The sequence below is a fragment of the Poecilia mexicana genome, unplaced genomic scaffold (assembly GCF_051168715.1).
Source record: "Poecilia mexicana isolate PSO_F unplaced genomic scaffold, ASM5116871v1 scaffold_7, whole genome shotgun sequence".
NCBI lineage: Eukaryota > Metazoa > Chordata > Actinopteri > Cyprinodontiformes > Poeciliidae > Poecilia > Poecilia mexicana.
The window spans coordinates 14,198,278-14,225,341 of NW_028263376.1; the positions used below are offsets into that span (position 1 = coordinate 14,198,278).

General features: G+C 34.7%; 3 protein-coding genes across 6 annotated transcripts; all 3 read left to right on the forward strand.

The window, feature by feature from the left end:
* The first annotated feature begins 269 nt into the window (after window positions 1–269).
* On the forward strand, window positions 270–22,900 carry LOC148158395 (uncharacterized). Its single transcript, XM_088007120.1, has 6 exons — window positions 270–309; window positions 885–1,214; window positions 2,213–2,299; window positions 3,427–3,528; window positions 22,169–22,206; window positions 22,302–22,900. The coding sequence occupies exons 1-6, from the start codon at window positions 270–272 to the stop codon at window positions 22,371–22,373; spliced, it is 669 nt and encodes a 222-aa protein (XP_087863246.1). The 3' UTR covers window positions 22,374–22,900.
* LOC106910506 (uncharacterized) lies at window positions 5,009–9,758 on the forward strand. Its single transcript, XM_014977148.2, has 6 exons — window positions 5,009–5,066; window positions 6,591–6,917; window positions 7,092–7,277; window positions 7,483–7,584; window positions 8,825–8,862; window positions 9,237–9,758. The coding sequence occupies exons 1-6, from the start codon at window positions 5,027–5,029 to the stop codon at window positions 9,411–9,413; spliced, it is 870 nt and encodes a 289-aa protein (XP_014832634.2). The 5' UTR covers window positions 5,009–5,026; the 3' UTR covers window positions 9,414–9,758.
* LOC106910504 (uncharacterized) lies at window positions 10,704–27,064 on the forward strand. 4 transcript variants are annotated; one of them, XM_088007116.1, is made up of 7 exons: window positions 10,704–10,821; window positions 11,620–11,940; window positions 12,146–12,229; window positions 12,448–12,555; window positions 13,181–13,215; window positions 13,314–13,469; window positions 14,269–15,746. In XM_088007116.1, the coding sequence occupies exons 1-7, from the start codon at window positions 10,782–10,784 to the stop codon at window positions 14,455–14,457; spliced, it is 933 nt and encodes a 310-aa protein (XP_087863242.1). In that variant the 5' UTR covers window positions 10,704–10,781; the 3' UTR covers window positions 14,458–15,746. The 4 variants fall into 4 exon arrangements, with proteins under 4 accessions (XP_087863242.1, XP_087863240.1, XP_087863239.1 ...); XM_088007114.1 differs by lacking the exons at window positions 12,146–12,229; window positions 13,181–13,215; window positions 13,314–13,469; window positions 14,269–15,746 and adding exons at window positions 24,471–24,505; window positions 24,605–24,760; window positions 25,559–27,064; XM_088007113.1 differs by lacking the exon at window positions 12,146–12,229.

The following is a 27,064-nucleotide window of genomic DNA, read 5'->3' on the forward strand; positions in this document are numbered from 1 at the left end:
TAACTTCAGTAACCTTTACAACCTTTGCTTCAGCTACAGTTAGTGTGTTCATATTTTCTCATGATTTTAAAAGTTAGCTTACAACAAGAAAGTTGACTGATGGAGCATAATTTAAATTTAAAAGGCTCAATTGGAAGTTTTAACGCAGAAATAAAATAAAGTGGAAAGTGACTTCTGGTGTTCAAAGGAGGAACTGCATTCTGCAGAGAAGTTCCTGGTTTATCAGTGAAGGAGGAAGAGAAGCAGTTAGAAACCATCAGCAACTCAGGATGAAGGTCTGTCTCTCTCTGATCTGCCTCTTCTTCCTCAGTGAGTACATTATTTTATTTATATCAGTTTCTCTGCTCTCAGTCCTTCATCCTTTCAGTTCCTTACAGTTTATTAGAAGTTATTTAACTCGTTGGGAAGTTTTAAACATAATTATGTTCGACTTTTACTCCAGTTCCATTTGTTACTTTATGCTGTTTGCTGTGGCCAAATAGACTGATCCTGGTAAAGCTTAGGATCTAAATTCTGGATATTTTCACAAAAAATACCTCCCATGAAGCTCAAAATCTCTTGAAGAACTAGGTTTTCTAAAAGTAATCTATCAAAAGAAAAGCTAGGAAACAGCTGTCTTGTTATCTTAAAGCAAACAAAGAGGAACATCAGAGAAGTAACTGACCAAGTGCAGAAACATCAAGACTTTCTGTAAAGACACAAAGAAGTTTCATTTCTCCAAAGTTTAATTTGGAAGTTTGTTCATAAGTTATTTAGGGAATTTATATAAATTGGTTTGAAGCTGAAATTATTGTTTATTCTAAACGCATTCAGGTTAGTTTATAACTATTTCAACTACATCATGTTCTACAATGACAGGAACTACTGACTGCTTGTCTTCTCAGCAGTTCTGCGGGATGGAGAAACTGTGAGAATCTTCACCAGAAAAGAAGGAAACGGAATCATAGTTAGGTGTGAATTTACTAATTTTGGAGAGAAGAGGTTCCTCTGTAAGGAAACCTGCAACAAAGGAAACGTTCTCATTGAAACAACCAAAGAATCGGATCAGAGAGGCAGAATCAGCGTTACGTATGAAAGAAGAGATTCATTATCTAGTGATTTTCTGTATGTGAGCATCACAGATCTGAAACCGTCAGACTCAGGACTCTACCAGTGTCGCTCCGATACATGGAAAGGAACTCAATACGATGAATTTGATCTCGTTGTGACTAAAGGTGAGTTTTCTGAATTTAAACATTCATCTCTGATTTTCAGTAGATCAACTTTAAAACACCAAGTTGTTAAAACTGCATCAATCATAATCTAGGAATATGTATTTTAACTTTACTCTGCAAGAACACCAATTCTTACCAAGTATTTCTGCTCTATTTTCTAGTGTAAAAGTCTTATTACAATTGAAATAAGACAAAACTAACTTACAAGTATCTTTTCAACAAGAAATAAGAGTTTGTTTTCAATAGATAGTTCCTTAATATTGATGGAAAAGTAGTTCCATTGGTAAATTTTTAGCAAAAATGGCAATTCAAAGTGTTTTATATAATAAAAGCACAAAAATACAAAGTCATAGAATACAGTCAATAACTGAAGCATTACATTTTGTGAAGTGCCGTTGTTACACATCATAATGTTTATTAATGTTTCATCTATGATGTGACCAAAGCAGCTCTAAACAGGTGGGTTCTTAGTGTTGGTTTAAAGGAACTCAGTGTTCCGGCTGTTTTGCAGTTTTCTGGAAGTTTGCTCCAGATTTGTGGGTCATATAATCTGAATGCTGCTTGTCCATGTTTGATTCCGGTTCCGGATGCAGAGCAGAACCAGAACCAGAAGACCTGAGAGGTCTGGAAGGTTGATCCAGCAGAACTTTAATGTATTGTGGAGCTAAGCCGTTCAGTGTTTTATAAACTAACAACAATATTTTATTCTCTGAGCAACAGAGAGCCAGAAATAATCTGCCAATAGAACTAATACATTTTCATTTATATTAAGGTAGTATTTAATTAAAAGAACTCCTACATCTTGTAGATAAGTTACTTTTAAGTTAGTTTTGTCTTAATTCAAGTGTAATAAGATATTTGCACTAAACTAGACAAAAAAAAACTGGTATGTTTTTGCACTGTAGTTGTTGTGATTCTGTTAGTCCTCACATCCTCAGATACTTTAGAAGTAAAATGGACTCTGGGATCTTTAATAAGATCAACTTTTTTCCCATCAGCTTCCACAACAACAACTCAGAGTCAGACTTTCTCACCTCCTCCGTCTGAAACCTTCAAACTCTCTGAGAAACCAGCTGCAGATTCATGTACGTCATCTGTTCATGTTTATTAGATGTTGATGAGACGATTTTGATTTGTTGAAGTGACATTTAGAGCTGTTGAAGGTTAAACAGTTGGAAATAAATTTTCAAACACTCAAGATTTGATAAATAAACAAAGTTTCCAAAGTAACTAAAAGAAATCTCTCTAACCAGTTAATGCGCGATTCAGCTCTGCCCCCATAGTGATTGGTTCTATTATTTGGTCTCTTCCTCATTGGCTGTTGCTTGTAGCAACACTCAGCAATGGGAAACATCAGGGTTGATGGACTCAGATAAACCCAGATATTTTCTTTTGTCTTACAGAATGATAAAAATTCAGATCATTGATTGATTGCTAAATTAGTCAATGATTATTTTAACAATCAATTAATCACAATTAATTTGATTAATGATTTCAGCCGCAGTGAAGCTCAGACGTTAAAGTAAAACCTTGTTGAATGCTGAAGATTCAACAAACAACATTGCAGATGTAACTGAAACAAAAAATAATCCCTGATAATCCCTCCTTTATTATAACTGGATTATCACTTTATCATCTGCATAGCTGCTAATTTACAATAACTGTTTCTACAGCTAAACATATCTGCAAATTTCAACAAATAGCAGCTTTATTGTGACCTAATTTTTCAATATATTTCTTTTAAAAATGAGCTGATAAGTGAATGTTGCTGCTGCTAACAAACTGAAACCTGTTACAATAAATAGTTTCAAAATAAAATATTTCTGTTCATCTATATTCATAGAACTACTTCAGCATGTTGAATGTTTTATGAATATCAGTGTGGCTGATCTGGTTTTAATCACTGTGAAGGACTTAGGACTGAAAGAGTTGAGTTGTGTCTGATCATTCTGACTATTTTTAAGAATGGTTCTCGATGCAAAATGACACTTCTTTTTCATTTCCTCTAAAAAATCACATGCACTCGTCACTGTTGCTGGTTTCATGTTGAGCTCTCTGTGATGCAAACTTTAAATACTTAATGTATTGTACACAGCAAAACAGAGAATTCACCTTATTTTATCTCAGAATCAGAAGGTTGTGAACAGATATGCAAACATTTTCCAGTTTGTCCTGATCAAACCAGGCTGTTCTCTCTTTAACTCCCCTGCAGGTCTCCAGCTTTATGTGTTTCTGTCTCTGGTCGCCAAGATCATCTTGTTATCAACACCTTTGGTGATTTTCTGCTGGAAGAGGAGAGCCATGAAAAGCAAAGGTGAGAAAACACAGAAACTGTTGTACTCCTTTTATGAACAACTACATTTATCTCAAAGCTCTTCTGAGCCATGAAGGCTTCTTCCTCATTTTCTTCTTCTTCCTTGTTTTCTTCTTTTTCCTCATTTTCTTCTTCTTCCGACTGTTAGCGTTGGATAATCAAGCAATGCATCTCTGTTTTCTTTGAACATATTGGAGCAATCAGCAGAGCAGTCAGAGCTAATGGATCCCTAAAAATGAAAGAATTAAAATATAAATTCTGGTTGAAGACGAGGAGAGATTCTGCAACACATTTACAGAAGCAGGAAATTACTTATGAACATTATCTGTTGGTAGTAAACTTCTGATTTACTTCTGTAAAGTTTCATCCTTCTGATCAGAATTTTTTTCAGATTCTGCTGTGGAAACTGAGAACCCTGCCATCTCTCAGGTGAGCTTTGATTAGTGTTAAACTGTGTCTGATGCAACTTTTCCTCATAATCTTCTCCTCCCAACACAGAGAAGGAGCAAAATCAAAAAGGAGGACAGAGAGAACAAATCATCTGCCATGGAAATACCTTCAGTTTATTCCTGTACTAAACTCTCTGAAACAGAGCTTACAGTAAACATTTAGTCTCATGTTTTCTCAAGAAAATAGCCAAAATTACATGAACAGGGCAGTTTTGTGTAAGTTATAGAGGAGATAAGTAATGAAACGGGTTTTGCCACCCTGCTAAAAAATGTTCCGTTATTAAATGTTACAGGAAATGTTAGAGCAATGGTCTATTACTGGCTGTAACCATCACATTTGTAAAATTAAAGTCTCATTTGTTTGATTCATTTTGTATTTAACACATATTGATAGTATGTCATTGCTGTGCTGTCTATGTTATATTTTATTATTATTGTTTATTGTCATTGTTTTAGTGAAGGCTTCATTTCAGCTCTGAGCTTGCTGCTTCTCTCTCGGTAAAGTGCTGAGGGTTGTTTGTGTATTATAAAATACTAAAACTTTGGCAAGAATTTAACTTTCAGTTCATCAATAGAAACATTTCAGGTGACAATATGTTGTCCCATAAACAAAAGTTAGTTTGAATTACTTTTGCAATGAAACAAATATTTTTTTTTTGTTATTCATCAGGAATATTTTTGAACTGTAATTAAAGAAGCTGCAACTTGTGTCTTTGATAAACATTTCTCTCTTTTTTTGCCAAATTTTTATTTCATTTATAAAAAAAATCATATGAAAACCCATTTAAATTACATTGTTTTGTATCATTCGTTTCTGTGTAACTTCACATTTCGTATTTTTATATTTAATTAGACTTTAGAATTTGTTAAAAATTTCAGATGTTTCATCTAATGAGTCAAAACTCAGTTCAGAAGCTCCAACAGAACTTGACTTCTAAAATGTGAGGATTCTGCCATCTGGTGTTCAGAGGAGGAACTGCATCCTGAAGTTCCTGGTTTATCAGTGAAGCAGGAAAAGAAGCAGAGTTAGAAACTATCAGCAGCTCAGGATGAAGGTCTGTCTCACTCTGATCTGCCTCTTCTTCCTCAGTGAGTACATCATTTTATCTATATCAGTTTCTTTGCTCTCAGTCCTTCGTCCTTCCAGTTCCTCACAGGTTTTTATACATTGTTGAAAGGTTTAAAGTCGATTCAGTTTCTCTAGTTTTCTTTGTTGGTTCCTATTTTAAAACATGTAGGTGAATTTAAATACAAATGTCTTTATTCAAGAGTTAATTTAATTATTCTAACTTTGTTAAATCACTCATTTATTTGCAAATTGACCTTTATTTTTGATGGAGGAATGTTTCAAAGATAAAGGGAACCCAAAGACAGATTATTTTGGCACAGAAACAGAAAACTAACCATCTAGAACTTGTTTTAATGCAAATAACCAAAATGTAAAGTTTTATCTTGAGCTCACGATCTGTTGCTTTGGAGAACTTGGAGTTTTCTACAAAACCTAGAATAATAAGTAAAAGAAAAAGAGTCTTTCAATGTTGTTTCATAGATCATTGAAGGAAACTGAAAACAAAGATCAGCAGAAACCACAAAGTCCTGCAACATTAAAACTTTTTCACAGACACAGTGACACAATCTGCAGGACAGAGCTGGGTTTTAAAAATGTGATAAGAATATAAATCATGTTAACTTTTCAGTGTGGAGATACATAAATATTTAGAAAATTCACCAGAATGTCAGAATTAATGTTAATTTATTCTTACATCTCCAGTTAAAATGTTTAATGATATTTTCTCTTTAAACTGCTGAATCTTACAGTAATTAATGTAAGGTAATTTTATTTATACAGCACATTTTCAGCAACAAGGCAATTCAGAGTGTTTACATCAATTAAAAGGAAAAACAAACAAAATAACAAACCAAAGGAAAGAGCAAAATTAGAAAAAATAATCTAATAATGTTGATCAAAAGTATATAAACTCGATACTCCAGTTCAGGATATTTAAGTGTAAGTATTCTCTGGACTTTCGTTTCTGATAACTTATCTTCTCAACAGCTCTGCAGGATGGAGACTTTTTATTGAACATTTTTAAAATGAACTTTAGGTTTTCCTCCAGTTTTATCTGTTATTTTCTGTTCATTTTGTGGTCAGGATCAAAACTCTGATTATTTTCACACAAAAACTGAAAAAAAATCCAAATGAAAGTTGTTCAGATTTATAATTAGATAAGCAAAACTTACTTCCCATGGAGTTCACACTCTGTTAGTTTGGAGACTTGTTGGTTTTCTACAACTCATCTAGTCGAAGAACTACAGGAAGCAGCTGTTTGTTTCATAATTTTTAAAACACCTGAAGAGGAAGATCAGAGCAGAAGTAACCCAACGGGTGCAGCAAAGCTTCAAACATTCCTTAGAGACATAAAATAGAGAAAAATGTTTCAGTTTTGATCCAAAGCTTTGCTGTACAAATTTCCTCTCTGGAGATTTTTTCAGCTGCTAGAAAGAAACCAGAAAATATTTAGAGAATTTATGTGAAAACTAGGTTAAATTAACATTTATTCTGTATCATATTCTACAATGACAGTATCTATTGACTGTTTATTTTCTCAGCAGCTCTGCAGGATGGAGAAACTATGGGAACCTACACAGAAAAGGAAGGAGGAAGCATCACAGTTCAATGTGAATTTGGTTACTCAGGAACCAAAAGATTTTTCTGTAAGGAAACGTGTGAAGGAGAAAACATTCTCATTGGCACAACTAAAGACAGAGATGAGAACGGCAGATTCAGCATCAAATATGAGGGAAGAAATATTTTTTCATCTGATTTTCTGCATGTCAGCATCACAGATCTGAAACCGTCAGACTCAGGACGGTACTGGTGCCGCTCAGATACATGGAAAGGAATTTTATACAATCATTTTAACCTTACTGTGATTGAAGGTGAGTTTTTCTTTTATTATTATTAAAATTTTAGTCCAAGCTTTCAACAGACCAACTTTAAAAGACCAACATGTTCAAACTGTGACTCATGAAAACACAAATTGATCATACAAATGAGAAAACTGTCAATTCAACCTCAGTTTCTTTGGTTTTGTTTCATTCTTACATCTTCAGATTCTTCAAAGCCAAAATGGACTACAAGACCTTTTGTAAGGTCAACGTTTCTCCCAGCAGACTCAACAACAACAAAAGCAACAAAAGCAACAACAATGAGAACAACAGCAGCATCACAGAGTCAGAGTTTCTCTCCTTCTCCGTCTGAAACCATCAAACTCTCTGATAAACCAGCTGCAGCTTCAGGTTCATGTTTATTAGATGCTGATGAGATGATTTGGGTTTGTTGAAGTTCATCATTGTCTGTCAATGAAGCTGTTAAAGGCTAAATTTCACAGTGTTCAAAAATCAGCATGATTATAATTTTGCACATAATTGAACTCCTAAAGCGTTTATGTTGGAGGATCTTTGACTCAGAATAAACTGAGATAAACTTTAATCATCCCTGCAGATCCGTTGCTTTATGTGGGCCTGGTTCTGGTCGTCCTGATCGTCTTGTTAGCAGCAGCTCTGCTGATTTTCTGCAAGAGGAAAAACTTCAGTCAACAAAAAGGTAAAATATTACAGGCAACAAATAACCTATAAAATCAGTGACACACAAGTTTAGATTTAAAGTCCATTACTCATCAGCCAAATAAATTAACAACAATACATGGGTAGTATTGCTATCAAAACAGCCAAATTTCATTGTTTCTTTTGAAGTTTTGACATAAAAATGGACATCTTTGTAAGATCTTTGTAAGATCTTTGCTGATCTTACAACAGTCAATTATTTCTTATAATTTCTCAACAACTATTTCAAGTTTCCAGTGATATGTCAATATTTTCTTTCTTTGGTGAAGATCTTCCAGTTTTTGAGGATGGAATGCCTCCTTTCCATCACCCTAATCTTTAGCTTCCTTCAGATTCTTCCAAAACGTAAATATTATAGTTTGTAGAAACATGTTGGTCAAATTTAAAGATTACTTTAAAACTAAATCTGCCAGGGGTATGAATAATTCTGGCCTTTATTGATTACAAACTATCCATATTTAGAGTAAATCTTATAAAGGTTTTAATTAATAACAGAATAATATTAATAAATATAATAAATTATTATAACACATTTATTAATGTCCACGGTGAAAAAGAACATTTTTATCTGAAGCTTTATTTTTTTAAGAATAAGTCAAGAGGCTGTAACTGATTCTACACCTCTGGGAAATTTTCTTTATTTCCTTATTTCAGAAGTTCACAGATTTTAGAATCTGAATGTGATGATCAGCATAAGAACAAAGTATCTATAATCTTGTGTAAATGTCAAATATTAAATAAACTCAATGCTTCCCTTTCACCACTGAAAGTTGCTGCATCTTTTCTGACCCTGATGCAGACAGAGTCGGTGAGGAAACATCAGTCTGCTAAAAGTTCAGACAACATTTCACAACAGATCGTTCAGCTCCAGCTCTGTTCTTATTGTGAAATATAAAATGTTCTGGATGAGCAAAGCTCAGATTGGCTAATCGGGAAAACTGGGACAATACCTGGTGGGCTGGTCTGAAGTTTGGGTCGATTTTATCTCTATATGTTTTTTGTTTTTGTTTTTTTGGGAGATATTTACTTCTTTTTGTATTTATTTTTAAAGAATAACTTGAATAAACAAGCTATTAATTCATTTGTAATATAGTAACTACAATGTTACAAACCAATAAAGTAACAAATTTTTCTACCGTGTCATAATAGGTTAAATGATGCTAAAAATGTTTTAGATTAGAAAATCTATTCTCATATTTACTGAAGTGCATGTTTTCCAGGTTCTTCTGAAGAAACAGAAAACAGCAAAAACACCAAGGTAACTAAGGAAAATATACAGGAAGGACTAAAGGAGGAAACATTTTAACAATTTAACAGAAAACTATTGTGTAAAATCTTAGTAAAATTTTAGAAAATCAACTTGTGAAAACAAAAAAAATATTACTGTGTCACAAAACAACAAGTGTAAAACATGGATAGTATTTCAAGGTCACTCTCTGTCTCCATAATCTGTTTCAGTAGTTTAATTATAAGGTAGTAAGTTAACATCTAAACTTGACTCAGGCTAATTTAAATTAATAACACATTTTGTGTTCCTAATGGTTTATTTGACTAAAATATTATTTTATGCATGAAGGGAAATGATTAAATATGAAGTTGCAAACTGAAATGTTTGTTCCTGTTTCCTTCCAGGCTAAAGATGATGCAGTAGAGTACTCTGAGGTTCAGTTCCTGAATCTGACTACCACTTCAGCCAACAGCGCCCCCTGTGGTCATGCAGAAAACGTCACCTACTCGGAGATTCAGATGAACTCTGCAAACCGCAGCGATGATTCTGCTCTTTACTCCAACATTAGTTTACAGCAGTAGCTCTGCTCTGGTTCTGCTAAAACGTTACTGTGTTTATTCTCTCTAAAATCATCAAACTGATCTATAAATGAGTCACATAATTACAGAAATAGTTCAGAAACTGAAATTTGCTTCCAGTAATTTTCTGCTTCCAGGTATTGAGAACATAAATCTATAAAAGTCACAAAGAGATGGAAATTAAACAAATGTCTTTTTTTTTTACTTTTATTTAATATCTAAGTAGAAAATATATGGTGTGATACATTACATTAATGAAAGGAAAATAAAATTGTCGAACTAACAAATAAAAGAAATCGGAGGGTATTGTGTTGCAAAGAATGAATATTATTAAATTAAAGAAATGTCTCTTTTCGTTTTTATTCTTTCTCATCATTTCTAGCTATATTTAATAATTTAAATTCAATTTAGATTTGTGCAGACTTTCAGTTTCGTTACTCCAGATGAACCAAATGTTTCAATGTTCAGGTTGTTGATTAGTAAATTTAAATGTGAACAAACTGATGTGAATCGTTTTACTTCAACTTTCTTGTTAATCTGTTTTTGATATAATCTGAAAAGTCAGACATATTTGTGTAAGATTGATGAGAAAATTATTTTTATCCACTTATAATCTTTACATTTTTGAAGTCTTATTTCAGATTTTATTAAATATTTTTATAAGTAATCACAGCTCCTTTTTTATAGTTTAAGTAAATATATTTGCTAAGATAACAAGAAACAAAAGAGCAGTTAGCCCATCTCTTAATATGTTTAAATGTAAAATAATAGCCATACTCAATAATTTCATAATGTGAAAGAAAAATAATTCAATATTTAGGTTTTCTTATGTTCTCAACATTACAGGATACAGGATATCCTGTAATTTTGCTGAGAAACTAAACTTTCCTGCAGAGTAAGCTAGTTAAAGAAAACTCATCAAAGTTCATAAACAAGTTGAACTCTTTGGTTTAAATTGTGCATCATGATTTCTGATTAGTGCTAAACTGAAACTTGCGGCTAAAACATAAACTAGATGTGCTTCCTCATCTGTAATCAGTGCTGTGATGTTTCTATGGTTAACCAGTTATGAATGTTTGATGTTTTCTGTGTTGAAGCTGCAGTTTTTTAACTTCTCAGCTTCTAATTTCAGCATCAGTTTCTATTTAAAGAACAAATCTGGGCTGCAGAATTTGTGAAATAAAACGTTTTGAGTTTTAATCCAGAATATTCTTTGATCTGATGAGGAATAATCTACAGAAACTTTAACTCTGCAGTAAAAGTAGTAGCGCCCTCTGGTTTTCATAGGAGGAACTGCTTCCTGTAGAGAAGTTCCTGGTTTATCGGTGAAAGAGGAAGAGAAGCAGAGTTAGAAACCATCAGCAGCTCAGGATGAAGGTCTGTCTCACTTTGATCTGCCTCTTCTTCCTCAGTGAGTACATAACTATTTTATTTCTATCAGTTCCTCTGCTCTCAGTCCTTCATCCTTCCAGGTCCTCACAGTTTATCAGAGAGAATTTTAACTTCGGCTGCTTCTCTGTAGTTTTCTCAGCTGCATCCTGTTGGTTTCTGTGGTTAAAGATGTTGATCTGTTTATGTATAAATGGCTTAATTCCAAAGTTAACTGAATTATTTTAAGCTTTTCAAATCACTTGTATATTTGCAAATTAGCAATTATCTATGTTCCTGGAATGCACAGTTTCCTTTCTGGACGCGGAATCAAAATATTTCAGCACAGAAACAGAAAACTAACCACCAAGAAGTTGCTAAATGCAGATTTAAATAAACAAATTGTTCAGGTTTGTCTTTCAGAGCTCAGAGTTTGTTGCTTTAGAGAACTAGAAAAATATATTTTTGTCATAGATTTAAAGAAGTTGAAACGGAAACGACAAAGTGATGCAATACTGAAACTTCATCACAGCCACAGTCATAAAATCTACAGGAAAAAGCTGTGTTCCAAAAATATAAAAACAAAAATAAAAACTGAATGGTGTTAACTTTTTAAGTTTTTTAAACAAGCTTTGAGTTGCTTCTCCGTTGAATATTTAACCAGGTGGAACAAAGAAACCAGAAGGTTGATGTGCAACATAAAAGTTTGGGGAATTTATTAGAATTAGTTTAAAATGTTGGAGTCAATGTTAATTTACTCTCATATCTCCAGTTAAATTTATAAAATATATTTTCTCTTCCAGCTGCTGAATGTCATAGTAATTATTGTTTATCTTCTCAGCAGTTCTGCAGGATGGAGAAGCTGCAGAAACTCATACAAGAATGGGAGGAGAAAACATCACAGTTGAATGTAAATTTAATTTCACTGGAAACCCGATAATCTTCTGTAAGGAAAACTGTGAAGGAGAAAATATTCTGATTAACACAACAGAAAACAGAGCTGATAACGGCAGATACAGCACTTTCTATGAATCAGGTTATACTTCATATGCTGTGTATGTGAGCATCTCAGACCTGAAACGATCTGATTCAGGACGGTACCGATTTGGTTTGGGTAAAAACCGATCTCGATATCATGAATTTCATCTGGATGTGACTGAAGGTGAGTTTCTCTCCTGAAAATGTTCCTTCATGTCTCTGACAGTAAACTCTGCTCACTGACAGCTTCTTCTGATCCAAATAACATCAAACTGGGTTTAAATCTGAGTTCAGATGTTTTTAACTGATTAAATCATCCAACATGTTCAAACTGAGACTCACACAGACAAACATCTTCACTGGTATCATGAAGGTTTAATTTCTCACAGCTACAACTTCATTTTCTTCTTACTCCTCATCTTCAACCACCCAACAAACCACAACATCATCTGCTGATGTTTTTTATGATGTTGGTTATTGACAGTTGACATTTTATGATTTTCTTAAAATGCTGTAAATCAACAATGTTGACAAAACATTTAGAGTGTGACAACATTTAAATTTTAATGTTGCAGAATTTCAGACGTCAACATGAAACTGCGATGGTTCTAGATTACTCTAAGTGGGTTTAATGTTTGTGGCTCAGAAACAGAACAAAAAGAACCAAAAATATAAATTTGTATTAAAACAGGTCAAACAGATCAGCTGCTTTATGTGGGTCTGAGTCTGGTCCTGATCATCTTGTTAGCGACGGCTCTGCTGATTTACTGCTGGAGGAAACGCTTCCATCAACAGAAAGGTGAGTTATAAAACACACACTGGTGTTTCCATCTCACACTGTCACACCTGAAAATAAACTCACATCCTGGTTCATTTATTATTTACAAAATGTAATTTACCAACAGAATGTAACTATGCCTCCATTTATGGTGATTTTACCAAAGTTCCTTTGTGTTTTACACGCTCATAGATTATAAAATCTATATGAAATCAATAAGCATAAAAAGTGATCTTGAGAATATTTGCTTCGTTGTACAGTGTTACATGAAGGCAAAGCTTTTTATGCATAGCTGTGTTGACACAAAACTTCAGGGGTAAAAAAGGGAAATTGCGCAAACTTGAAGCAGACCAAAGTTACACATATCTGTAACTTCATCATTTTGACTCTGTGGTGTGAAAACATGAATCTGCCAGGCCTCTGCAGAACTTGTTGACATATAAGGAGATAATTCAGCCTCCTTGAATATGTTGGAGCAGAGATGCATTCAAAAGTTGCAGGAAGTCGCAGACGTTAGCTCAAAGAAATATTCTTGTGTTAGAATGGTCCAGTCAAAGTTCAGATCTAAATCAAAAAGGGAATCTCTGCTAACTAACAGTTTTGTAATATTGTTTTAAATCAGATATTTCCTTGTTTTGTTTTTCAGGTCGTCCAGTAGACACAAATCCTCCTGACTTAACGGTAAGTCAGAGTAAAAACATCTGCAGCGTCGTTCTGATCCTACAGCAGTCAGTTTGTAAACCTGCTGCTTCATCCAATTTAAACTCTTGGTTCTGCAGATCAACACCGTTTATGAGGAGATCAGAGAGGATGGCAGAGAGAACAAACCTCCTGCTGGGGAAATATCTTCAGTTTACGTTTCTGTCCAACCCAACAAACCAAACGCAGCTGAAAGCAACGTAATATACAGCCTGGCCAGCGAACCGCAGTGCCAAGTAAGTGGAAAGACAGTAATAATAATGTTGTTTTCTTAATTTTTGTCATTCAGTTTGAGCTAAAAGTGCAAAGTATAGTTTCACTATCGCAGAGCGGGGGACGTCTGAGCTCTGAGTGTTTCGTTTTATGTTTCATGGTAAAACATTTAATATTTTGCTCAAAATCCTGTAAACAAGGTAACTTTCATTAGATTTATTCATAAAATGATAAACTTTTTTGATTATCAGGCTTTTCCTCTTTTGCATTTACTGACTTATAGAATATGGGAAGCCATTCCTATGTCCTACAGTATAATTATGATTGGATGCATTTGCAAGTGAATAAAAAAGATTTGCAATTTAGTTTCTTATATGTCATAAAAATTTGGTTTTACTCTCTTGTGGCAGAAGCACAATATATTTGTGATAATTTTATTTGATAAAGATTTAATTTTTAATATCCTCTAAAAGCATTTTAAATAATCTGATGAATTGATGTGTTTCTAATAATTATTGTTTAATCTGGGTTTCACTTTAACTTCTTGAAGTTGTGATATCCATGCAAACTTGTAGAAAACAGAGCAGTTTAAACTACAATTGAAGTTTTATGTTAAAGACCAACACAAAGTGGTAAAAACTTGTGAAGTAGAAACAAAATTATACTTGATTCAAAACGTTTTTTATAAATGAAAAATCGTATGATGTGCAAAAGTATCCAGCTTTGTTGAATCTCCTTATTCAGCTATTCTAAATTCGGCTTGCAGAAACATTTTAAAGTATAAATTAACAAAATAAAACTTTTCTCCTTGTTTTCTTCCAGGCTAAAGAAGAAGCAGAGTACTCTGAAGTGCAGATGTTGAACGATGACACCGGATCCAATGGCGGCCATCTTGGTGTTTCAGATAACGTCATGTACTCAGAACCTCAGTTAGATATGAGCTCTGGTAGCCATGGCAACGGGTCACCTGCTCTTTATTCCACCATTACTTTAGAACCAGAGCTTTGCTGATATGGACTCAACAACAGAGACGTAACCAAAATCAGTCCATTATGAAGGTTATTGGAACATTCGCTACTCATTTATCACAACTAGAAACAAGAGATCAGGCCTGAAATCTGGATGTAGAGATGGACCGAACCTTCAGAGTCACATAAAGACAGTTACAAAGTCTGTCTTCTATAACCTGAAGAACATTCCCAGGATTAAAGAACTAAAATCTCAACAAGATCTAGAGAAACTCATCCATGTGTTTATCTTGAGTCACATTGATTACTGCAAAAGTGTCTTTACAGGTCTACCTAACAAATCAATCAGATCCAGAACCACTGCTGCTGGCGTTCTGACTTAAACCAAGAAGCTAGAGAACATCACCCAGTTCTAAAGTCCCTACACTGAGAGAATAGACTTTATAGGCTCCAACAGAAGTACTTCAACATATTTGTCAAGTTAATTATTTGCTAGCTGATATTGAAAATCATGCTAATGATTACCGTTGTAAGATAAGCTTTTTGTTATTATCTTTGTTTCAGACTTCCTGCTATAGTCAGGTCAGCTGCTGTGGTTGTTCTGATGGGTTGTGTTGAATTAGTGTGAAGTGAAACATAAAACACTGCAGCAAATTCAGCTCATATGATGCTGCAGCTGCAGCTCTGCCAAACAGCTGCATGGCTCCTCAATGTTGTCAAAATTAACTGATAATAACTAAAAAACACACAAAATATGTCAGGCTTAGGTATAAATGAGTTAAAATACAAAACAATAGGGGGAAATGTAAGACAAATATTTGATAAATATTTCCCTTTACACTTTGGAATAAGAATAAAAAATAAACTAAATAAAACATTCAAGACAGTAGCATAAACACAGAAAACACAGGAGAAAATGAAGGTCAGACAGAATAAAAGCTGATCAACCCAGAGACAGGAAATCATAAAAGAGAACAGACAGAATAAATAATCTGCTGAGGAAATATCTGCAGTTTGTTCCTGAACTAAACTAAGCTAAATTATTTAATATGTGGCTCCTCACTAAATAATGTTCCTTTACTGAATGATCTCCTTTCAAACAAAAGATGTTTGAAAGATGATCTAATCGCTGTCACTGTTTTTATGAACTTATTTTCATTCAATGGGTATTTAATTAAACAACAGTATGTATGCATATGTATTTTATATTGTTTATTTTTATATGCAATACACTGGTAGTTAGTGAAATTTCACTACTTTCTGCTTTTTCTCTGTTTAAAAGACTTGAACAAGTTTTGTTGTGGATCAAATAAAATATTTTTTTATGATTCAGCTGGAATATTTTTTCAGACTTTGGCTAAACAAATTTTCACGTCCTTAATTTTTAGCTACTTAACGATACACTGAGGGGCATGGCTAAAAGAGGTGATGAGCCGAGAGGTTTCATCTGTGTACCTTTGTGAGCAGTAGGAAAATTCAACTGCAGTAACCACTGTTCAACCAAAGAGGGCAGCACTGAGACGGTTTTAGGCAAAAACAAATTTACAGGATAATGTTAAAATATGCACAGAAACGGACCGTTAGAACCCCTAAGAACTGATTTAAACAGTAAAAATAGAAACAAAAGTTTCTTGGGTGTTACATGTAATGTCCTCACAGTCTTTATGTTACTTTATATTTGTAAGTAAGTAAGTAAACTTTATATGTCACCTTTCACAGACACGAGAAGTCGCAAAATGTTTACAATGAGAGTAAACATAATAAAACAAAGAGAAACTAAAAACAAGAAACCAAAAAGTTAGCCATAGTCCTGTCTAAAAAAGCATGTCTTGAGAATTTTTTTGAATGCATCGGTTGAAACAGAACACCATAATGTTCTGTTTCAACTAGAAAAAAACTAGTATTTTTCTAGTAATGCTACATGGAGAGCATTCCAAGGCCTGGGGGCCAGTTTTCAATTCCCAATTATATTTATGTTTTAGAATTATTGTATGTTAGAATGTTTGTATTGTTTCTTGGTCTTATTTACTTTAACACAACTTCACATGTCTGAATTTAGTCTTTTTTTTCATTTTGACATACTGTAGCAATACATTGGACCTTAAATCAGACAAAAACATAAAATACAATAAAGAAAAAGTTTGATTGTCTTAACAGTGAAAACTACAAACATGAAAACTGAAATCTTGTACCCAAAGCCTTACTTATAATAAGATAAGACAACTCCTCATCTATTTTTCTGTACAACTGTTTAAACTGCCTCCAGACACTCTGTTTGCAGTTTAAAATCTGTTTCCAGGACGATCAGAGAGCATCACCAAAACTTCACTATTGCCTAAATCACCTTAATGTAACAGAGAAAAAAGCTTGTGTGTGTCTTTGTGTGAGTTTTGATCAAAATGATTGTAGTGATGGTTGTAGGTGTTTATAAGATTTTTGGTCACTGCGTTTGGAGCCACCTAGTGGTGTGATGAGTGACTGCATGCAACGGGTCCGTCAGTTACTCTCGCGGCTTCCCCCACCAGAATTCTGAGGAGCGCTGCTGGAGGTAGGTGCGAGATGCGAGACTCCTTTTTTACTTAGGGTCATATTTTTCTAGTTCAACAATTAACGAAGTACTGTTAGAATATTTACCATTATCAAATATAATTTGTAAAGTTTTCTCGTGGTTGGGCTGGAAAAATGTGACCCTATGAGTGGGAGCTGGGCCGGTGGCTGACCACTCGGTCACGCGCTAAATGTGTCTTTTATTTTTCAGCATGTCGGTCCACTGGGTGCAGACAGTCACATTGTGAGGAGTTTTTCGTTCTTTGTTGTGCTAGGTGGATTCAAACTGTGAATTTGTTGATATATATATGTAGAAAAATGACTGTTTTGACTGTTAACTGGTGTAACAGCTGTCTGTTATTTTACTGTTTTTGCTGTTAGTGTTATTTTTGATTGATTCATTGAATACGAATGTTTTGTTTTGTTTTTGGAAATCTGTTATTATTATTATTATTATTATTATTATTATTATTATTATTATTATTATTATTATTATTATTATTATTATTATTATTTAGATTTGATCGTATAATTTAAAATAATAACAGTTAACAAATTTCCATGTGACTCCTCACAATGTGACAGACTGCAGCCAGTGGTCCCACAGGCTAAAAAATAAAGACACATTTAGCGCCGTGACCGTGTGGTCAGCCACCGCCCCGGCTCCCACTCATAGGGTCACATTTTTCCAGACCAACCACGAGAAAACTTTACAAATTATATTTGTAAATGTTAAATATTCTTACAGTACTTTGTTATTTGTTGAACTAGAAAATATGACCTAAGTAAAAAAAGAAGTGAATACCTGCCTCTCCCCCACCTACCTCCAGCAGCGCTCCTCAGCTGGTGGAGGTAGGTGGGGGAAGCCGCGAGAGTGCCTGACGGACCAGTTGCATGCAGTCACTCATCACACCACTAGGTGGCTCCAAACAAACGCATTGACCAAAAATCTCATAAACACCTACAACCATCACTACAATCATTTTGATCAAAACTCACACAAAGACACACACAAGCTTTTCTCTCTGCTACATTAAATCTGTTAATTAAAACAACAGATTGCTAGAAGGAAAACAAACACTTTCATCTGATGAGGAATAATCTACTTGAAACTATAACTCTGCAATAAAAGTAGTAGCGCCCTCTGGTGTTCGGAAAAAGAATTTCATCCTACAGAGTAGTTCCTGGTTTCAGTGAAGCAGGAAGAGAAACTGAAACCATCAGCAGCTCAGGATGAAGGTCTGTCTCACTTTGATCTGCCTCATCTTCCTCAGTGAGTACATTTACATTTATTTCTATCATCTTCTGTGCTCTCAGTCCTTCATCCTTTCAGTTCCTCACATTTTATCAGAGAGAATTCCAACTTTGTTAAAAGATTTTAAGCCGTGTGTTTAACTAGTTTCATCTGTTTCATTCTGTTGGTTCTGTAGTAAAACATGTTGATGATCCGTTTTAAATATAAAAAGTTCATTGTGAGGCCAACTAAATCATCCAAAGCTTGTCAAATCACAATTTTTTTGCTAATTGCACTAATTAAGTTCTTTTCTGTCTGATCAGATAATTTCAGCACTAAACCAGAAAACTAACCATCAGAAAATTGTTGTAATGCTAAAAAATTAGTTTAAATAAATGTACAGTTGTATAAACTTCAGACTTTGTTGATTGGTAGAACTTGAAACAAAAAACAGCAAAAAATAAATAAAAATAAATAAATCAATGATGTTAATGTTTTAGCTTTTAGACAAGCTTTGATTTGCTTCTCAGTTAGTGATTTAAGTACATGGTGGAACAAAGAAACCAGGTTGTTGAGCAAAATAAAGAGTTTGGGAATGTATTAAAATTAGAAATGTGGGAATCAATGTCCCTGTGACAGACTGGCGACCTGTCCAGGGTGAACCCCGCCTCTCGCCCGGAACGCTAGCTGGAGATAAGCACCAGCAACCCTCCCGACCCCATTAAGGGACAAGGGTGTACAGAAAATGGATGGATGTACTCAATGTTAATTTGTTCTGACATCTTCAGTTAAATTTATAAAATATATTTTGCCTTTAAGCTGCTGAATATCACAGTAATTACTGATCGTTTATCTTCTCAGCAGCTCTGAAGGGTGGAGACGCTCTGACAACCGCTAGAGGAAAAGAAGGAGGAAACTTCAGACTTGGATGTAAAGCTTTGTTAGCAGGAAGAAGAAAGTTCTTTTGTAAGGAAAACTGTACAATAAATATTTTGATTAGCACAACAGAAGACAGAGCTCACAGAGGCAGATACGGCATTGACTATCAAAGCTTTCCTGATGGTACTGCTATTATGAATGTGAGCATCAGAGACCTGAAAATGTCAGACTCAGGACGGTACCGATGTCTTTTGGAGAAGCCTGGTGTACCGTTACAGTATGCTGATTTTGACCTGGTTGTGACTGGAGGTGAGTTTCTCTCCTGGAAATGTTCCTTCGTGTCTCTGAAAGTAAACTCTGCTCACTGACAGTTTCTTCTGATTCAAATAACATAAAACTGGGTTTAACTCAGAGTTCAGATGTTTTTAACTGATTAAATCATCCAATATGTTCAAACTGAGACAAACATCTTCATTGGTATCATGAATGTTTAATTTCTCACAGCTTCAAACACTTCAGACTCAAACTTGACTCTGGGAAATTTTACATCAATATTTCTGTCGTCAGCGTCTGTAAAAACAACAGCAGCAACTCTAATACAAAATTTGACTTCCATCATACCTAAAACCGTGAAACAGACCAGAACAACAGTCAAACCCAAAGGTAAAGTATTTGCTCATGTTTTCATGATGTTGGTTTGTTATAGTGTGTTTATGATTTTATTAAGTTGTTGTAAATCAATAATGTTGACAAAAGAGTTAGAGGGCCAAAAAATTAAAATTTTAAGGGAACAGAATAGTTGATATCAATTTATTACAATAATTCTGGAATAATCTAACTGGGTTTAATGTGGTTCTGGGCCAAATATGTTAATTTGTATTAAAACAGGTGGAACTGATACGATGCTTTATGTGGGTGTGAGTCTGGCCATCATGTTAGCTTTGTTAGCGACGGCTCTGTTGATTTTCTACCAGAGGAAACACTCCCATGAACAAAACGGTGAGTTATAACACACACTGCTGTTTTTAAATTTCTTATAGAAAAATAACTATCAAACTCTGAAACCAAACCAACTTTAAACAATCAAGTTCATTTACTTTCCTAAAATTTTATTTATTTATTTATGCAGATAATTTATTCAATTCAATCAATCATTCAGTTCACTTTATTTTGGTAAATTGTTTAATTATATACAGGAAACAAAAAATAATGAAAAAATAACAATGAACAAACAGATAATTTACCAAAACAGGAACAGGCAAAAGCCGGGTTGACTTTTTTGGGAGCAAAATGAATGTACGTAGCTGAACATAGACAACAACATCGGTAGCCTATAGGCTACTTGTTAAGCTTAAGGTGCTGTATTGATATTATCTAGTCATCTTTTAGCTAACATTACCTGCATCCAACAGCTTTATTTACTGAACTCAGTCGGTTAGTTTGGGGGAAAAACTGTGAAAAGTTCTTTGCGTTTTGCTGGTTTGCTGCCGTGATTCTAACACAAACCTGCATATTTGCACAGCAGCAGGTCTCCTTCACTGCTGCACAGGTATAAACCCAGCGCTAGTGTCGTAGCGCTCATGTTGCGTTTAAAGGCGGTTCGGAAAAACAGGTTACTACATGTTAACAACAGATTAAACAGTTTTAACTGCTGATAAAAGTGACAGAGGACACAGATATGGGAAGTTTGGAAGCCAATACTGTATCAAATTGACAGAGGAATAACAGAGAGTTGGCCATTCTTATGTAAAAACCCAGCGCATACAGCGTTCATGTCTTTTTTTTTTTCCATCCAGACAGCTTTTGTGCCCCCCATGCAATGCCACGGCGCCCCCTGTAGGGGGCGAGCCCCACAGTTTGGGAACCTCTGCTCTAATCTATATTATACAGTTTCTGTCTTTATAGCTGAACTCTGTCGGAGTTTTTTAAGCTGAATTACTGTAAAATGAATAAATAAACTTTAAAAAAAGAACTAAATGACTGATAAATACAAAAAGTTACCCAGTATGCACCAATATCTCAGTGGATACTGGTGCGTACACCAGGTCTTTCTCAAAAAACCTAGTGTTTCTCTTAGTTTATGTAAATGTTATTTGCTCAGAGCGGATTTGTCTGAACGCCTGTCAATATCAACTCTAATGCGTAAATATCAATTCTATCCTTCATAGGAATTTGAGCAACATCCCATTATAAATTCATAAAGTTTAAAAAGGATGTTGGTCCACCACTTGCTACCATAACAACTTCAACTCTTCTGATAAGATTCCTATTCCAGAACAGCATTTATGAGGTCAGACACTGATGTTGGAAGAGAGCCTGACTGCCAGATTTTACTCTAATTCATTTAAAATGTGTTCAGGCTCAGGCCAATCAGGGTCTTTGAGACCAAACTTCCTCATTTATATCTTAATAGACTTTGTTCTCTGCACTGGTGTGTAGTCATAGTAGGAAGGGGCATCTATGGGGAGTGACATGGGGCATTAATCAGAATTAGCTTCTATGTACATCTATGAAATTAAATTCCTCCACATATTATACTGAAAACCTGGCAGAAAGATCATTTTAAAGCATAAAATTGTCCAAAATGTCTTGGCTTAATAAATATTCTATGAAAATTCCTTAATAGAAACATTTGAATCAAATTAATGGTTTAAAACCAGATATTTGTAAAAAAAATTGCTGACATGTTAAACAAATTTTGACATAATTTTTTAATTGTGTTAAAGTTGAACATAAAGATTTAATTTAGTTTAATGTTTTAGCTGCAGCATTTCCGGAAAATGTTTCTGTTTGTTGCATCAGAGCAAAGTCTACCCATCATGCTCCGTAGCATCAATCAGCAGAGCTTGGTTCGGCTCAGACCGTTTAGTTTTTAACATGCCCTCTTGGGCCATGCAGCACGAAGAATTGATTTCTGAATTAATACGGATTTGCAACTGGATCATTACTGCATTATGGACATAAATGTGGAGGGAAAGGTTTAAAAGGAAAGAAGGATAGAGAGAATACAAGACAAGTTTGCTTCTAGTTCCTAGAAAGTCTCCTGATCTCTTTAAATCAGAAGTTTCATCTCTCTGATTTTAATGTTTTTCAGATTCTGCTGTGGAAGCTGAGAATGATGACGTCTCTCAGGTGATTCTGAATATTTATAAAACACCTGAATTTCATTAGAGTTTTATGAAACTGGCTCTTTGAAACTCCTCCTCTTCTTCTTTTTCTTCCTGCAGATCAATCCAGAAAGGGAGGAAACCAAAGAGGACAGACAGAACAATTCATCTGCTGAGGAAATTTCAGATTAATGTTGAACTAAACTCTGAAACCATCAGGACTCAAAGTAAAGATGAAGAACATTTAGTCTCATGTTTTTACAAGGAAAGTTTTCTACAGTTGTCTAAAACTTTGCTAAAATATGTTCCTCCACTGAATGTTACAGAAGATGTTTGAAAGATGACCTAATCGCAGTGCTGTAACTGTTTTTATGATAAACTTATTTTCAATTGTTTTCAGCTAGAACAACAGTTCATATTTCCTAATATACATTTGCAGTTTAGCCAATAACTACATTTTATAAGACAGCAGGATTATTTTGCAGACTGTAGTTAAATGAACTGTCATGTCTTTAAAATGTAACTAACTGCCCTGTGGAAGCCCCGCCCCCAGACTAATTCAGAGAATTTCCACCAAAGTGGGCGGAGCTTAGAGGCACCGAGGGGCGTGGCCAATGTTGAGCAGCGCTGTGGTCAGGAGGAGAGAAATACTGCTGCCGACTTGGTTCATTGTTGCTGTTTTAAGGCACAACGTTCTTCCATTATGACCAAAAGGAAAATTCAGCTGCAGTAGCCACTCAGCAGAACTGAGATGGTTTTAGGCATAATGTTGACATAAAAATGTCAACATTTACACAGACAAATAAAGATAGAAATCTTAAGAACCAATTATTTTTATATTTACCTATTTTAAACTCAAAGTGGGTCTGTATTGCTGTATTAGGATTTTTTAAAATATATATTTCCTATTGGAACATGTTTATTCTGTTTTGTTTGCTATCCTCTAATTCAACAGAACCTCATATGTGAATTTACAGTTATTTCTTTTGCCACGGTGCAGTGACACATTGGACTGTTTTCTGAAAGCAGTAAAACTTACAAACATGTAAATTGGATCAGTTTTATAACTTAGTACAACTAGTCCGTTTCAAAAACCTGTATACCTGAATATAGCAAACAACGCTTGTATTAAACCTTATTTATAATAAAATGCAGACTACTCCTGATCTGTTTTCCTGTACAACTATTTAAAACTGCCACCAGATTCTCTGTTGGGAAAATCTGTAGGAAGATGATCAGAGAATATCACCAGAACTTCACTGCCTGACCTCCAAGACGTTTTCACTAAAGGATGCAGATACAGGAACCATCAGATCTGTGGTGCTATGAGGAGATGTTGCATTTTATCATTTCACTGCAGCTGATCTACAGCCATGAATGTGATGAATAAGGTCGGATCCGAACTGAACGTCACTGTTTCTCAACAAATCTCACTATTCTGCATCCTGATACGCGCAAGTGGGAAGAAAAACAATAACCATGACGGATTATATGAGGATTAAGTTGTTAATATGCTGCTCTGGCCGGACAACAACTTAAAATATGTAAGCTAAGCTCCACCGTTAGTCTCCATGTTTACTTCCGCAAAAACTGAGCACTTCTTCTTTTTATGGCAGTTGGCAGAACACTGAGAACGCTGAAGCTATTGCGCCCTCTACTGCCCATGCGGGACACTTTCAGGTCGTTTGCCCGTTTACACTGCAGAACACATGCAGGTCGCATTTAGAGGCAGTGTGAACGGCCCTGGCAAAAAAAATCGGAATTGCCAAAAAATTGGAATTGGGTCACTTCAGGCTGCAGTGTGAACGCACCCTTAGATTGTAAAATCTGCATGAAGTCAATAAGTATAAAAAATGATCTTGAAAAAATTGCTATGTTGTACAGTGTTACATGAAGGCAAAGCTTTTTATGCATAGTTCTGCTCACATAAAGTTTCAGAGGATATTGCACAAACTTGAAGCAGACCAAAGTTACACATATCTGTAACTTCATCATTTTGACTCTGTGGTGTGAAAACATTAATCTGCCAGGCCTCTGCAGAACTTGTTGACATGTAAGGAGGTAATTCAGCCTCCTTGAATATGTTGGAGCAGAGATGCATTCAAAAGTTGCAGGAAGTCGCAGACGTTAGCTCAAAGAAATATTCTTGTGTTAGAATGGTAGAAAGGACCATTCTACCATTCTAACACAAGAATATTTCTTCAGATCTAAATCAAAAAGAGAATTTCTTTTAACTAACAGTTTTGTAATATTGTTTTAAATCAGATATTTCCTCGTTTTGTTTTTCAGGTCGTCCAGTAGACACAAATCCCCCTGACTTAACGGTAAGTCAGAGTAAAAACATCTGCAGCGTCTTTCTGATCCTACAGCAGTCAGTTTGTAAAACCTGCTGCTTCATCCAATTTAAACTCTTGGTTCTGCAGATCAACACCGTTTATGAGGAGATCAGAGAGGATGGCAGAGAGAACAAACCGCCTGCTGGGGAAATATCTTCAGTTTACGTTTCTGTCCAACCCAACAAACCAAACGCAGCTGAAAGCAACGTAATATACAGCCTGGCCAGCGAACCGCAGTGCCAAGTAAGTGGAAGGACAGTAATAATAATGTTGTTTTCTTAATTTTTGTCATTCAGTTTGAGCTAAAAGTGCAAAGTATAGTTTCACTATTGCAGAGCGGGGGACGTCTGAGCTCTGAGTGTTTCGTTTTATGTTTCATGGTAAAACATTTAATATTTTGCTCAAAATCCTGTAAACAAGGTAACTTTCATTAGATTTATTCATAAAATGATAAACTTTTTTGATTATCAGGCTTTTCCTCTTTGCATTTACTGACTTACAGAATATGGGAAGCCATTCCTATGTCCGACAGTATAATTATGATTGGATGCATTTGCAAGTGAATAAAAAAGATTTGCAATTTAGTTTCTTATATGTCATAGAAATTTGGTTTTACTCTCTTGTGTCAGAAGCACAATATATTTGTGATAGTTTTATTTGATAAAGATTTAATCTTTAATATCCTCTAAAAGCATTTTAAATAATCTGATGAATTGATGTGTTTCTAATAAATATTGTTTAATCTGGGTTTCACTTTAACTTCTTGAAGTTGTGATATCCATGCAAACTTGTAGAAAACAGAGCAGTTTAAACTACAATTGAAGTTTTATGTTAAAGACCAACACAAAGTGGTAAAAACTTGTGAAGTAGAAACAAAATTATACTTGATTCAAAACGTTTTTTATAAATAAAAAATCGTATGATGTGCAAAAGTATCCAGCTTTGTTGAATCTCCTTATTCAGCTATTCTAAATTCGGCTTGCAGAAACATTTTAATGTATAAATTAACAAAATAAAACTTTTCTCCTTGTTTTCTTCCAGGCTAAAGAAGAAGCAGAGTACTCTGAAGTGCAGATGTTGAACGATGACACCGGATCCAACGGCGGCCATCTTGGTGTTTCAGATAACATCACCTACTCAGAACCTCAGTTAGATATGAGCTCTGGTAGCCATGGCAACGGGTCACCTGCTATTTATTCCACCATTACTTTAGAACCAGAGCTTTGCTGATATGGACTCAACAACAGAGACGTAACCAAAATCAGTCCATTATGAAGGTTATTGGAACATTCGATACTCATTCATCACAGCTGAAAACGAGAGATCAGGCCTGAAATCTGGATGTAGAGATGGACCTTCAGAGTCACATAAAGACAGTTACAAAGTCTGTCTTCTATAACCTGAAGAACATTCCCAGGATTAAAGAACTAAAATCTCAACAAGATCTAGAGAAACTCATCCATGTGTTTATCTTGAGTCACATTGATTACTGCAAAAGTGTCTTTACAGGTCTACCTAACAAATCAATCAGATCCAGAACCACTGCTGCTGGCGTTCTGACTTAAACCAAGAAGCTAGAGAACATCACCCAGTTCTAAAGTCCCTACACTGAGAGAATAGACTTTATAGGCTCCAACAGAAGTACTTCAACGTATTTGTCAAGTTAATTATTTGCTAGCTGATAATTAATATGATGCTAATGATTACATTTGTAAGATAAGCTATTACTTTTTGTTATCTTTGTTTCGGACTTCCTGCTATAGTCAGATCAGCCGCTGTGGTTGTTCTGATGGGTTGTGTTGAATTAGTGTGGAGTGAAACATAAAACACTGCACACTGATAATAACTAAAATACACACAAAATATGTCAGCCTTAGGTATAAATGAGTTAAAATACAAAACAATAGGGGGAAATGTAAGACAAATATTTGATAAGTATTTCCCTTTACACTTTGGAAGAAGAATAAAGCATAAACTAAATAAAACATTCAAGACAGTAGCATAAACACAGAAAACACAGGAGAAAATGAAGGTCAGACAGAATAAAAGCTGATCAACCCAGAGACAGGAAATCATAAAAGAGAACAGACAGAATAAATCATCTGCTGAGGAAATATCTGCAGTTTGTTCCTGAACTAAACTCTCTGAAAAAAATCAGAGCTCAGAGTACAGATGAAGAACATTTAGTCTCATGTCTTTGAGAAAATGACCAAATGACACTTACAAGAAAGTTTCCTATCATAGATAAGCTAAATTATTTAATATGTGGCTCCTCACTAAATAATGTTCCTTTACTGAATGATCTCCTTTCAAACAAAAGATGTTTGAAAGATGATCTAATCGCTGTCACTGTTTTTATGAACTTATTTCCATTCAATGGGTATTTAATTAAACAACAGTATGTATGCATATGTATTTCATATTGTTTATTTTTCATATGCAATACACTGGTAGTTAGTGAAATTTCAATACTTTCTGCTTTTTCTCTGTTTAAAAGACTTGAACAAGTTTTGCTGTGGATCAAATAAAATATTTTTTTATGATTCA

Excerpts from the sequence above, each read along its gene's own strand:
- LOC106910504 (XM_088007116.1), top strand. The coding sequence starts at position 10,782 with ATGAAGGTCTGTCTCACTTTGATCTGCCTCTTCTTCCTCA. Across the intron at positions 10,822-11,619 it reads GATCTGCCTCTTCTTCCTCA|CAGTTCTGCAGGATGGAGAA; the intron begins GTGAGTACATAA and ends TTATCTTCTCAG. Across the intron at positions 11,941-12,145 it reads TCATCTGGATGTGACTGAAG|CTACAACTTCATTTTCTTCT; the intron begins GTGAGTTTCTCT and ends AATTTCTCACAG.
- LOC106910506 (XM_014977148.2), top strand. The coding sequence starts at position 5,027 with ATGAAGGTCTGTCTCACTCTGATCTGCCTCTTCTTCCTCA. Across the intron at positions 5,067-6,590 it reads GATCTGCCTCTTCTTCCTCA|CTCTGCAGGATGGAGAAACT; the intron begins GTGAGTACATCA and ends TTTTCTCAGCAG. Across the intron at positions 7,585-8,824 it reads AAACTTCAGTCAACAAAAAG|GTTCTTCTGAAGAAACAGAA; the intron begins GTAAAATATTAC and ends CATGTTTTCCAG.
- LOC148158395 (XM_088007120.1), top strand. The coding sequence starts at position 270 with ATGAAGGTCTGTCTCTCTCTGATCTGCCTCTTCTTCCTCA. Across the intron at positions 1,215-2,212 it reads TGATCTCGTTGTGACTAAAG|CTTCCACAACAACAACTCAG; the intron begins GTGAGTTTTCTG and ends TTTTCCCATCAG. Across the intron at positions 22,207-22,301 it reads AGAATGATGACGTCTCTCAG|ATCAATCCAGAAAGGGAGGA; the intron begins GTGATTCTGAAT and ends TTCTTCCTGCAG.